The sequence below is a fragment of the Eublepharis macularius genome, chromosome 12 (assembly GCF_028583425.1).
Source record: "Eublepharis macularius isolate TG4126 chromosome 12, MPM_Emac_v1.0, whole genome shotgun sequence".
In the NCBI taxonomy this organism is placed as follows: Eukaryota; Metazoa; Chordata; class Lepidosauria; order Squamata; family Eublepharidae; genus Eublepharis; species Eublepharis macularius.
The window spans coordinates 37,114,266-37,128,035 of record NC_072801.1 but is presented as its reverse complement, the minus strand read 5'-3'; the positions used below and the strand labels follow the sequence as shown (position 1 = coordinate 37,128,035).

Sequence of the window (13,770 nt, the reverse complement as noted above, 5' to 3'; positions counted from 1 at the left end):
GCCAAAATACTGCCTCAAAAGCCCCAAGAAAGGCAGCCTGGGGTTGACCTAACCCTTAGTGTTGCCAAAGGGAAACAAGGAGTTATGAAACATAAACTTTTATTTACCAGTAAGAAGTTTTGTGTCTTAGATAAATAGATAAAATAATTTTTTGATTCTTTACATGGTGATACTTGCTATTCATTTCGATAGTTGTTGTGAGATCACTGTTGTTTCTTCCTCTCACAATTGATGTGTGTACAAAAACCAAACCAAAAATATGAAAAAAATAACATTTATCATCACCTCTATATATACATCTTGTCACAGTAAGACTGGCCTTATGGATTTGTACTACCCCCAGGGATTGTGCTTCTGGCTTCCACTCCTCCCTCCTCCAGGGTAATTTTTTTTAACCTTTTCGTGCAGGAGAGAAAACCAGTTCTTCTGACCTCAGGTCCTCATCTGTGGTGTACAGGGGCAAGAGCATGAGCAGCCCCCACAACCAAGTCCAACAATTTAGAGGGAGAAATGGGGGAAGGTTATGGCACAGTGATTTGACCAAAGACTCAATAAACACTGCAGCAGCACTGGGGAAATCTTGAGATTTAAGTGCAAATGAAATGGAGTTGAAAAAAACACTGCAGTATGCCTGCACTGGGAGCAACTGGGGCTAGAACCCTTGGCATCAGAGCTTTGCTGCCCCTAGGCATGAGCCACTCAGGACAAGACTCAAAAGCTTTGTGGGCTTTAATGCTCTTCCAGACTCCAGCAGGACTCCACTCACTCAGGCAGCCCACTAGTCCCCCCAGACCTAGGAGGACTATCGAAATTTCCGGGCCAGGTCAACAGCTGACTTGTTCATCATACCTAGCTGTATTTTCTCCACCTATGGCTCAAGTCCCTCATGCCCACCAACAGCGCATGACAGGGGTGGACACAGGTACATATTGAGAGAAGATCTAGAAGCTTTCTAACAAAGTGGGTAGCAAGAGAATTGAATGTTCCTGGAGAGAAGACTCACTTCTTATGGTTTGCGCCTAACTGGTCACACCATGACCTTTTTTAAAACTTGTTTTTAAAACAAGACTGGCCCGTTTGCCAGAGGCAAAAGCTGGATGAAAGCACAGACCACATGCAGCTTCTCCATCCACTTTCAGTTCTCTCTCTCCCCCATCTGTTCTCTTGCCTTGGTCCGCCACTCACTAGTCTGATCACAATATAGATATTCATGGGAGGCATGGACCATGTTAAGCCGAACCTGTTCTAATTTGGGCTTTAAAATGGGGATATCTTCAACCCTTTTTAGTTCTTGACCACCAACAAAGAATACCATCTGCTGTGAGGATCCCTGTTTAGATGGGCACCTCCACCACCTCATACTTCCCTTTCCTTGGAACTAAATCTCACCGTTGCAAAGCACAAACCAGGGACGCAGGACAATTCCCACCAAACGGAGACTATGGATACATCTGGCCTGAGGGATCAGGGGAATGCAAGGACTGAAGCAGGCAAACTCTTACATGCGGTGATGGAGACAGCCTTGAAGTGGAGAGGGACATTCAGTGTTCCCCCTTTGCTGAATCGAGTGAAAGCCACAGGCCAAAGAAGCACCTAACACACCATTTCCCTCTGACATAGCAATTTGTTATCACTGTGACCTCCCAACCCTAAATTCATTCTCCAACCTGCTAAGAATTGCAAATCTTGCAAAAAGGGGTTGGAATGAGAGGGTCCAGATCAGGTCCTTCCTTGGTTGCTTGGTGTAGGCAAAGCCAAAGGCAGGGTCAAGGAGTGGTTGAAAGTTCAGTCAGTCCCAGTATATGGAGTCCAAAAGGGCCTGCACACCTGCTCACCTCCCCTTGTGGTGGGCCACAGTCACCATAGGGCAGGGCATGGGAAGCCCAGCCGGGAAGAAAGATAACCTATCATAAGGCAACACATGTGCAGTAGTGCTTCAACTTGCAGGGCAGGATGCCGCGGTTGATTTGGTGAAACTCCACCAACTGGATTAGGTCAGCAAAGCGGGTCTGCCCATCATCCATGGTGTAGTAGAGACGCCCTTCTTCCTCACTCTGAAATTCACAAAGGAGGACCGGTCATTGATTCAATCACACCCAATTCTCCTCACTACAGCCCCCATCCCATGTGGCTTTTATCCATGCAGGTCCGATGATCCCCCACATAGCCTTTTTGGTGGCCAAAGGGGAATCATCCCCTCCCTTTTGCACCAGCAGAAAAACTGGTTGTATTCAACACATTAGTACGTAGGAAGGGCCAAAAGATACTAAGCCTGGCCTCTGTCTCTGGAAGACACCAAGAAATTATCATATCTCAACCAGGGCTTCTGAATGAGTGCTCTACATGCTGTGGACACATCTACACATCTTTATTGCAATAGGGTTTCTTACCGGAAGTATAAGATAGTGCTTTACTTTCTGCAGGTGACAGAGTGATAAGACAAAACCTTTGGGGTTCCGCTGGCTCTCTCTCACCAGGAAAACGCTGAAGGTTCCAAGAAGCAGGAAATAGGTGTTAGAGACACATTACGTTGCATGACATTTTCTGCACACAAGGGGCAGGTGAGTGTCACTGCGGCACTGCACTGTCCCTCACCCCAGTTTCACCTACACTCCCCCTACCCAAACACTTCTCTCTCACAGAATACTCACAACTGTCACAATCGCTCAATTTCAGCCCCTCACAATTAGTTTTTATGGTGACCACCAGGGCTTTTTTTCAGCTGGAACGCAGTGGAATGGGGCTCCGGAACCTCTTGAAAATGGTCACATGGCCGGTGGCCCCGCCCTGATCTCCAGACAGAAGGGAGTTTAGATTGCCCTCCATGCTGCCAAGCAGCGCGGAGGGCAATCTAAACTCCCCTCTGTCTGGAGATCAGGGGGCGGGGCCACCAGCCATGTGACCATTTTCTCCGAGGGCAACCCACTGAGTTCCACCACCTCTTTTCCCAGAAAAAAAGCCCTGGTGACCACTACAGATGATATCTCTTGTTATGATTGCATATTTCTTAAAAGAAGAAATCTATGCACAGTCCAGGCCCCTGAAATGCATAGATTTATCTTGCCACTTCTGTTGGAATTCCTCAGTTGCAGCTCTCTGGGGTTAGGGAAAGTTTTACTTCTGTGAATCTCAGAGATGTTGGGGCAATCACACCTAGAGTGGTATGGAATTATGGGCAGCAAAATCTTGCAAGTTGGTCTTTGCCAGCTTTTTTAAAACCAGAAAGGAGTTTTAGCCCTGATCAGATTGGTTATTGATCCTGCTTGTGTGATTATTGTTTCACCCTACAGTTTGAAGCTTGGTTCACCTGAAGCGGCTGCTCTGAAAGTAGGGTTTGCATCCAAACTGAAGATGTTTCTTCAAGGGCATCTTCATGACATCTTCCCCCTAATCAATCTTTTGGGGAAGACTGTAGTCAAAGTGCCACTGCACACTATCTGGGTGGGAAGGTGTGCATAAAAGTCCCATCCACGCGACACCATATTCTTTACTTTAGCCCCTGCAGCTACCACTCTCCCAGACCACTGGAGGGATTTTTTTAAAAAATTAGCAACTGCTAGATAGCTTGGCATTATAACATTACAACAATCTATTACCACGATCAATTAGCTTTTTAAAATTCTCTGCTTTCATTTTTTAAAAAGCCCTAACAGCCAGAGACGTGCTTATTTTTTAAACAGAAGGTGGGGACTTAGAAAAAGTTGATCAGGGCACTAGATTGTTATAATGCCATATAACAGTCAAGCAATTGCCAATTTTTTAAAGCCAGAAAAAGCCTCCTAGTGGTATGGGGGGAAATGGCAGCTGTAGGGTCTCAGGCAAGGGAAGTGCAGGAAAAAACTGCTGTATAGATGATCCATTGTCACGAAATGCTTTTTGATCCACAGCAGCAACGAAAGCTACATGGAGAATTGACTCTGTACAGCAGCCTCTCACTTGACAGGTCTGGATTGCTTAGGCTGACTGGACAGTAATCAGTGGGACGACACGTGGACAGGCCCTTCCTCTGGATTTGAGAGGACTGGCTAAATGGGTCTTTCAGACTTTCAGGCTGCAGTGCTATGCATGCTTACCTAGAAGTAAGCCCCACTGAACACAGTAAGACTTCCTTTTTGATTAGGCATGGATAAAGTCAAGCTAGAGGAACCTAAGAATTAAACAGATATTGCGAGCATCTTACCCATCCACCAGTCCCTGCTGGTTGATGAGGCGTTGGGTGTCTTCTCTAGAAATGTGTCCGTGGAACCACGGCTGAGTTCTGTGAATGGCTGGAAAATAAATAGGGTTGGATAGGAGCTTACTTTGAGAAAATTAGATCTTGATCCAACGAAATGAACAGCTGCAACACTTATTTTCTGCAATGGAAAATACTGCGGTTCAAGACGCCAGGGAGACTTGCCCCCTTGCTGCAAGATAGCCTGGAAAGGCTGTCTCCACATCTTCAGGGGCCTTCCTCCCCTTGCTATTTAGCACGTTCCTGGGTCCTTTTGCATGGGCTTAGGCTAAGCCCCTGGCTCCAATTTAGCCCATCAGTCTGCACATGTTCAGAGGAACTCTTAACCTGAAGGCTTCTTCTTATGTTCCAGCAAAGGATGCTAGTATTAAGTGTCAAACTGAACTCTGACTTCAAATAAGTCCTGCAGACATACTTGAGGAATTAATAGAGGTGGAGGGAACCAGGGGAACTGGGACTCTCTTATAGGAAAAGTCATGTTCAGCAGTATTCATTCCATCCTTGGGCAGGCTGGTCTCTCTCATCCCTGGACCTGCTGCCGTCAACACCTCACTGGACATTATGTTTGGTTTTCAAGTCAAGGAAATCCTGATTATATACAACACTAATTACAGACACTCACCGGCGCTGAGTGGGGAGCTCTGGAATGGAGTGGGCAAGCTGTATCGGTGACTTGTCTTCTTCTGGGGTACAGAAAGAAAGGGGGTAGCAATGAGTTTATTTGTGCAAATTCCGTTTGCTGTGCTTGCTTTTGCTGCAGACTAAGACTAACAGTTTTATTACATGGCAGAAACTTTTGTACTCCAGAGTACCATTGTTACGTGTTTCTGCAGAAGTGGATTCCACAACCACAAAAGCTTCAGCCACAATCAATCTTTTTGTCTTTAGGGTGACACAAGATTTTCTATTTGTCTAGGCTACAGTTTATACCAACAACATATGTGTGAATGCTACCAAAAAACCAAACAATAGAACATTTAGATTTCTGCAATGTGGCCCAAATCATGCAAATAAAAATCAATTATAGGGCAGCAAATATACAATAAAAATGATTAGCTGTCTGCTTAACAGTTTACTACATGTGAATCAAAATTAATTTGATGCAACCTCACTGTCTGAAATGAATAATAATCCCAATGCAAAAAATCTGTAGACAGTGCAGGAATCACATTTCCCATGGTGTACTAGAAACACAAAGGGTTGAGCTAGACAGAGCCTAGCTCTGGCTTGGATGGTAAACCTGGGCCTGGGCTGCACCACTTCAGCATGCAGGTGGAAGCTCCCATGACTAACACTCTGCCATACAAACACATCCCCCATATATATTTTCTATGGATAGTGAATCCTCTTTTTGCATCCCTGATCACAGGCGCTAGAGTTGATGCTGAACATATGAATGAACATTTCACTGAGTCCATCCAATGCAAATGAGGTACAGACCTGCAGCCAAAAAAGGTGCACTATGAGGTCTTCCAAGGCAGTTTTAAAGGGAGGACACCTCAGAAGAATCCCTTGTTCTGATTTCTTTATTCTAACATTGCAGATTTTAGCATTAGAGGGTGGTTTCAAATGAAGAAGAAACTCATTGCAGTCAGGGGCTGCATTCATGTGGATAGGGAAATGACCTTGCAACAAGTCCAGTATGGTATACTACTGTGTACACACTGAAGTGTGAGACTGTGGAAGCACAGTAGTGACAGCCTCTCTAAGTAGGGGTCCCTAGGAAGGAGAAAAGCTACTGGCCATTGGGCCCATGGTGATGGCACCATCCTTACATGGAGACTCTTTGTAATGTATAGGAAAGCAGCCCCCTGGTTGCTCACCAGACAAGATGCTACTGAGGCCCTTCCAAGTCTCCTCTTAGCTCCCCAGATGGTTGTCAGGGGTGGGCCAGGTCACAGGTACCTTTCCGGCTGAGAAATGCCCACTTATGGATCAGGATTTGACCCATAGAGAGGAAGACAGCGGGAGATCCAAAGTGATTCCCAGTCCCCGCCTCCTACTCTCCACAATTTTTAACTAGGAGCCAAATGGCAGACTCACCCTCCACGCCTGTGCCTCTTCCAGAGCGACGGTCAGTACCTCATTGGGGTTTTCAATCACTCTGCCCGTACAGCCCGAGAAGTCCATGGCCACCAGAGTGTTATCAGACACGCTCCGCTAATGGATTTTAAAAAAGGATTCAGCAACAAATCCCTTCAATAATAACTGGTCTGGTTCCTAACAGCAGTATGTAGATCCCAAATCTGTTTTTTTTTTTAAATGCTATTTATGTAAAACCTTCTAGCTGAGGAGCAGATAATGGTAAGTTATGATATCAAGGCAAAACTGAATTTAAAAAAAAAACTTGAAACAGAAGAACTTTAAAGCTCATTTAAATATCTATTTCCAATGAAAATCCTTCTGAAGGTTCCTAGTTAAGGCTTTGATGAAACTTCCCAGTAGTATCCCAAAGATGTGGGGCAAACTTTCTTGGTATGATTCTTCCAATCAATCCTCGGCACAGAAATGATGTTACTGACAGGTCTTCGATGATCTTTAAAGATCAGAAAGGAGAACAAGGCTGGCAGTGATAGTTGGAGGTGAAATTTCATTGCCTGCCATAAGAAAGGAGCTTCTGGCAGAAGATATTCTTACATTCTTCAGGCACAAGGCAGAAAAGCACATCTCACAAGCAAGCAAGCCTTTTTAAGGTGACCATCATAACATTTAAACCGTGGTCAAAGAGGGCTACTGGATGGGCCATTGCTCAGTGGTAGAGGATCTGTTTTGCATGCAGAAAGTCCCCGCTTCAGTCCCCAATATCTGCTGTTAAAAGGATCAGGGAGGTAGTGATGTGAAAGACCTCTGCCTGAGACCCTGGAAAGCTGCTGCCTGTCACGGTAGCCAATACTGAACTTGAAAGACTACTGGTCTGACTCCATAAACAGCAGCTTCATGTGTTCAAGAAGGTTCTTTTCTTGTGCATTTCTTGTGCAAATGTACAGAACACACCAGCAAACTCTGATCACTAATTTGGCTCTCAGTTCTTTCATGAGGGCTATCCATGAAGTATGATCATTCAGTTAGTCAGTCAGTCAGTCAGTCAGTCAACCTTTATTGGCATTATGGTATGATCGTTCCTTTATATATTCTTCCTTTCTTTAAATAAAACTCTACCAAACATGGTGAAAGGTGAAGCGAAGTGTATGGTGACATTGCAAGCACTAGCCTATCGGTCCTATCTGCAGAGAGCTTTTCCTCATTCAAAATGAACTGCTGTGTAATGGGTTTCTTGCCAAAGTTAATTTGGATGCAATGCAGTTATGATGCTTCCAAACTGCCTCCACTTCTCTAGAAACATTGTTGTTGTCTTTACTCTCAGGTCATGACAATCCATGCAACGTTAAGATACTCAAAGCTTACCAGGGGCATGGTGCCAATCCAAGCTGGTTCCCTTTGCCGTGACTGACACTGCTGGTAATTCCGGTAGAGCTGTATGCCATACTGTGGAAAGAATAATCCCAGTTAGCGCTTGTGCAGCAAGCAGACTGGACGACCATGCTTGATATTCCAGACAGCAATCCTGAGGCCTGTGCTCCTCTTATTTGCAGGAGTTCAGAATTTTAAGTCTGGGTACAGCTGTACAAAGCCTGTAATTTTTTTAAAAAAAATCATTTTAAAATCCCCTTAAGCCCCCAGATCCAAAATATGAAGCAGGCATATCCAGGAAATAGACCATATGCTTTGCAGGCAGAGACTGATAGCAGTGGGAACCTGACTCAGGGAATTTTATCTGCCTTTACAGATCTAATTGGGGAATCCCTGACAGGTTTCTGAAGATCCTCTGGAAATTGCTGGAATCTGTTTTGGGAACCACCAGTGTTGTGATGGGAATGCTGGGTTTGGCTACAGATTCAGCAAAGTTTCAAATTCTGACTTCACCACGGAGTTCAGCCTTGAGCTAAGAATTTTTCCCACTTCGTCTAAAACACCTTGTATTCTTGTTTGTCAGGAAGATGAGACAAGAATTATCAACAGAAAAAAACCCTATAGAAATGGTACCGTTATAGCTCTTTACAGTGGACCCTATTGATTTTTCTTCCTCTATGATTGTTTTTTCTATTCATTAAGCTTCTATCCCACCTGACCTCAAGATTCTCAGTACAGCATACACTCCCCCTCCCCACTCCCGATTTTTCCATGAAGAAATAATCTGTGAGACAATGGGTAGAATCCAACCAGTTTTTCCGTGGGTGAAAAAGGGAGGAGGGGTCCCAGGTGACCACACAGGAAGGCTATGCTGGCAATTGTGGGTCTTCCGTGGACAAAAGTTATGCAGGATGGGGGTGGAGTAAGAAAGAGAACTGGCTAAGACTGGGCAGAAAAGCTGGCTGAATCCCACCCTGTGTCTCCTCACTTTAGTTCAAACACCAAGTGATATATCGGGGCAAGTAGTTTGAGCTTTGTAACCCATGACAGGCTTTGCTTCCTCTTGGGATCTCAGTTCCCAGAAAGCAGTGGTATCCTTTATAAAAATATCAAGGTCCACTATTCCTTTTAAGAGTCCAGAGGCCTGAAACAGTGACAGCACAACTGTTTTTTACAGTAGGAGATTGCTAGAGGCTGTTAAAGGAGGGCATCTAGAGCTGTCATGTGAAACAGTTTGCTGAGTGCTTTGCAATGTAGTTCTAAGCAGAGTCACAGCCCTCAAAATCCACAGGCTTCAACGGACTGAGAAGGAAATAACTACTTAGGTTTTCATTGTCATATGAGCACGAAGGCAATTTGGATTGGGCATCACCCTTATTTCCCTATTCTCAAACAGAGGGCTTAAAGAGAGACAACAGCCAAAGGGTGGGACAGGAGGCTAGGATTCAGTGGACCAGCACCTTGAATAGGCGGAAGGCAGCCATCCAACATGTGCGGCTTTGCTCATCTTCGCTGCAGAAGAGCTTCAGACCTTTGACCCCACTGCGTGCTTTGAAGGGCTGTGGAACAAAGAGATGAAATCAAGAAGGATAAAGATGGCACAATATTGCCTATCTCATTTCTGAAAAATGCCAGCATTTTGCATGAGTACTGTGGTATTGCTTCCCATGTTCAATGGCTAACGTTTGGCTCATAGCAATGAAAGTATAACAGTGAGATCTGCTTCCAGTTTTAATTTGGAGAGGGGGGCAAGCAGCCATCACCCATTAGAACTTTGGGAAACATTGGCACATTGCCTAGATTTTTATCTAGGTTCAGATAACCCACACCTTCAGTTTAAAATGAGGATATCCCCCAGCCTTAATTGTCCTTATTTAGGATATTCTCCAGCCTTAATTGTCTTGAAAGACCAAATGGAGTTTGATTTTGGTTCCTGTCTAATCCATCTGATTGTTTGCTTTTACCAGAGGTATTTGAAGCACAGTTAAGGATGGACCCCATTGGGCGGCACTACTTTCCCTTCTTACCTTAATGCAGAAACCATATTCATTGGGGGGGTTGTACTGCTTTTTGCCCTGAGTGATGTAGTAGACATTGGATTCATTCACGTCCACACAGTACTGCAGATGCCGAGGGTCCTGGCATGGGAAAGACAGGAAGAGGCAACAGGTAAGGTTGTCCCCCAAAGTGTGAGATGTTACCCCTTCACTTTTGTCCCAGATTTTTGGCGAGGACCTGGGCTGCTCCATGTGGCCATAGGTTTTCTGTCTTCCTTCTGTTGCTGCTGCTCCCGTGCCCCAGCAGAGGTTTTTTCCCCAAAACATGGCAATTGACATATCCCTTGCATTATCAACCTCTCTATCTCCTAATCCCAGTTTTCATTTTTAAAAAGTAAGTCTCTAGCCTCTATCATTGTGAAGAGATAATGGGAAAGATGTCTTTTCTGCTGTGATCTTTCCCGACTCTGATTTTATATAATCTTTTGAGGAAGATAACAGTCAAAGCATGTCATATGGATGGGAAGCTATGCAGTTTGGCAGGTCCTGCCCATGTTGGAACCATTTTCTTTGCTTCACCATTCCCCACCCCACAGCCACAATTTCCCCTGCCAATGGAGGGCTTTTTCAGGCTTTTTATTAAAAACAAAATAAGCATACTGCTATAGATATGTTATAATGATCTATTTACTATTTCCTCCAAATTCACACTTTCACCCTAAATTCACCCTAAAAAAAGAAAAAACACTGGGAACTGATACATTGTTGCAATAGATCATTATAATATTACTAGCAACAAAGCCCATTGAGGGAAAAATACAACAGGCTCTAGAAAGGTGAGGGTGGGCAGGCAGGCATTGCCTCCTCCTCTGTGACTGATTCTAGCTGGGTGAAGGGGGGAGCAGGCATTGCTTCCTGCTCCATGCCTGATCCTGGCTGGATGAAGGCGGTGTGGGGGGGGGAGGTCATTGACACTTCCTCTGCTCCTGATCCTTGCCAGGTGAAGGTTCAGGCAGGCATTGCCACTTGCTACACGCTTGATCCCAGTAGGGTGAAGGCGGGGGAGGGCATTAACTCCTGCTCCATACCTGATCCCAACCAGATGAAGGGGGGTGGGCATTGCCTCATGCTCCACTCATGATCCCAGCCAGTGAAGGCAGGGGGCAGGTATTGCCACCTGCTCCACTTCTGATTCCGACTGGGTGAAGAGGGGGCGGGCATTGTCACCTGCTCTGTGCCTGATCCTGGCAGGGTGAAGGGGGGATGTGCATTGCAATGTGCTCCTCACCTGACAATAGCTGAGTGAAGAGGGGTGGGCATTGCCGCCTGCTCTGCACTGGATCCTGGCCAGGTGAAGGGGGGCAGTGTTTGCCTCCTACTCTGTGCCTGATCCCAGCCAGGTGAAAGTGGGGGGGTGGTGGCATTGCTGCCTGCTCTGCTCCTGGCCAGGTGAAGGAGGGGAGGGCATTGCCTCCTTCTCTGTGTCTGATCCTGGCCAGGTGAAGGCAGGGGCCAGCATTTCCATCTGCTCTGCTCCTGATCCCAGCCGAGTGAAGGAGGAGCGGGCATTACCTCCTGCTCCACACCTGATTCCAGCTGGGGGGGGGGCGGGTTTTGCCACCTGCTCTGCTCCCAATACCAAGTGGGTGATGGCGGGGGCGGGCATTGGCATCTGCTCTGCTCCTTATCCTGGCTGGGTGAAGGGGGGGAGCAGGCATTGCCTCCTGCTCCTCGCCTGATCCTGCCTCGGTGAGAATAGGGGGCGGGCAGTGCCACCTGCTCCACTCCTGATCCCAGCCAGATGAAGGAGGCAGACATTTTCACCTGCTTCACTCCTGTTCCCAACTGGGTGATGGCGGGGGGGGCATTGCCACCTACTCTGCTCCTGATTCCAGCTGAGTGAAGGGAGGACAGGCATTTCCACCTGCTACGCTCCTGATCCCAGCTGGGTGAATTCGGGAGGCAGGCATTGCCACCTGCTCCCTTCCTAATCCTGGGCTTGGTTTCCCACTGTGATGTGCTCTCTGGAGGGACAGGCTGCCTCACCTGGGCTTCCCTCTGCAGCAGCACCCTCTGGTGGTGCCCCAGGGTAGGAAGTGAGTCATCTGGAACACACTTACTCTTTTATATCGTAGGATAATGTTATAGTAACCTAGCTATTACTGATTACTTAAATAGCCTGGGGAAAGCCCCCCAGTGAGGAAGAGATTGGCAGCTGTGAGGACTGAGGTTTAAAAGAAAGGGCATCAATGTGAACAGAACCTATAAAAATGTGCCTGTCCCCTCCACACAAAACTTTGACTACCATCTTTCCAAAAAGATTATACCAAACCAGGTATGGAATATATTGGAGCAAAGTGAGGGACAGGCACAGAAGCAGAGCAAAGAGAAGATGACATCATGTGAATGTTCCCCAAACAGCAGTGCTGTAATGAAGCCATGTAGAACAAAATGTCAGTGTGGAAGTAGCCAAGGAAATGACTAAAACTGTAGAAAGATGACAGACAAAACTGTGGCCAGAAGGAAGAAGGAAGTAGAAGCCTGGCTCCCACATGAACAGAAATACACCTCTACCTGCCTGCCTCCAATCCCCTTACTTTTGATGTGCCTTTTGTTGAGTAATAGAGCCCGGAGCGCCGCAGGGAGAAGTAAAACCTTTTCCACACTTTGCGCCCAACTTCCTTCATATGCAAGAACCCTTGGATTTCAGGGCAGCTTCCGGAATTCAGTACATTCTGAATGATGGAGCAAAGAAAAGAAAGAAAAAACAGCATTAACAGTTCCACTAGCAGCTCTATCTTGATTACTAAAAGCATCCTGTTTTTCCACTACGTAAATGGCACCAGAGGTCAATAACATGTTAGAAACATTTACAAATTTAGCATGATAAAATTAATACATAGAACTGCAGCGCAATCCTTTGTAGAGTTACCTTCAACCAATTTATCAGCTGTAACGCTGTTTAGGATTGCATAAAATCAAAACATCAGAAAACAGTTGCAACGGGGAAATGTTAACAGCGAAAAATAGCTGACAACAACCTGCTCTTCTCTTTCCTTTAAGGGATTCCTTGTGGTCTGTGCTTTAGAAATGTGGGGATGTGGTCCCAAGGGAAGAAGAAAGATCTTTCCCTTGCTCCTTAAAGAGGTGTGGACTGGGCCATCAAAATGGCTCAGGAGCAAGCCAAACCAAGTGGCCCTGGCCTCAGGCTCAATCTAGATGTGACCTTTTAACATAGGAGAGATGCTTGTTGCCCCATTGCAGGGCGGTATGTATAGTATTCAGTGCACATGCTGCCCCACAAAGGCCAAATAATGCCCTCCAGGGGTTGCTTTAGCTCAGGAAAGTGGCACAAGGGCAGAGGGGGAGGCAGAGGCTCCTCCTCCCTGGTGCTGTGGTCCCAATTTACATAGGCCCCTGTGACACTTGGGGAAATAAGTTCCCAGCAGCTGCCATGTGGCTGTGGGGAAAGAGTCCAGTTGGGAGAACCCCAGCCCACTAAAAAAGTTACATGTAGTTTGAGACTCATTTTGTGGCCGGTGGCCGCCCCGGCAATTGCTGCTGCTTACAGAGCTGACCCGAACCAGTGAAGTCTTGATTCATAATCCAACTCAGTAATGAACCTGAACCAGTGACTCCCCCAACCTACTACAGAGAACTACTGTGAGGGCTCAGGACTCTGTTTCTACCCGTGGGAAAGTTTTTCTGTGTTACTTGTCTCTGGTGTCTGGTCTGCTAAATCACACCAGCGCTGACCATGGGGTGGTGGGTGTGGGTGTCCCATTTAACTGTCAGGACTATCAGACTCCAGAGAGTCATCCAACTCCTTTTAAAGCCTTCTAAGTGAACAGCCAGAATCATAAGTTTTGTGGCAATTAATTCCTTACATTAATTGCCTTTGTCTGGAATGGCTGCCAGTCACTAACCGTTGAAAGACCGAGAGAGGAAAACACTTCTCCCCACGTGGTTCATCATTTTAGAAAGCTCAGTGGCACCAACATATAATCGTGTCCCATCATGGCACCATCAGCAAGCAAGCCAGGAAAGGAGTCTACACCCCCCATACCATTTCTGACTTGCTGCAAAAGGACAGGTCCAATGGGCCACCCCAGAGCACAGAATCCACCC

At 46.3% G+C, this 13,770-nt stretch overlaps 1 protein-coding gene across 6 annotated transcripts in view; it reads right to left on the bottom strand.

Moving 5' to 3' along the window:
- Positions 1-82: 82 nt before the first annotated feature.
- The window catches only part of GRB7 (growth factor receptor bound protein 7), a 75,353-nt gene continuing 61,665 nt past the window's right edge, over positions 83-13,770 (bottom strand). For all 6 annotated transcript variants that reach the window (XM_054995063.1, XM_054995064.1, XM_054995067.1 and 3 more), the window contains 9 exons: positions 12,240-12,377; positions 9,673-9,783; positions 9,106-9,204; positions 7,640-7,720; positions 6,278-6,394; positions 4,857-4,917; positions 4,181-4,268; positions 2,391-2,484; positions 83-2,054 (listed from right to left, as the gene is read on the bottom strand). In XM_054995063.1, coding sequence (XP_054851038.1) covers positions 1,908-2,054; positions 2,391-2,484; positions 4,181-4,268; positions 4,857-4,917; positions 6,278-6,394; positions 7,640-7,720; positions 9,106-9,204; positions 9,673-9,783; positions 12,240-12,377 — 936 coding nt within the window. In that variant the 3' untranslated portion in view covers positions 83-1,907. The remainder of the gene's footprint in view (positions 2,055-2,390; positions 2,485-4,180; positions 4,269-4,856; positions 4,918-6,277; positions 6,395-7,639; positions 7,721-9,105; positions 9,205-9,672; positions 9,784-12,239; positions 12,378-13,770) is intronic.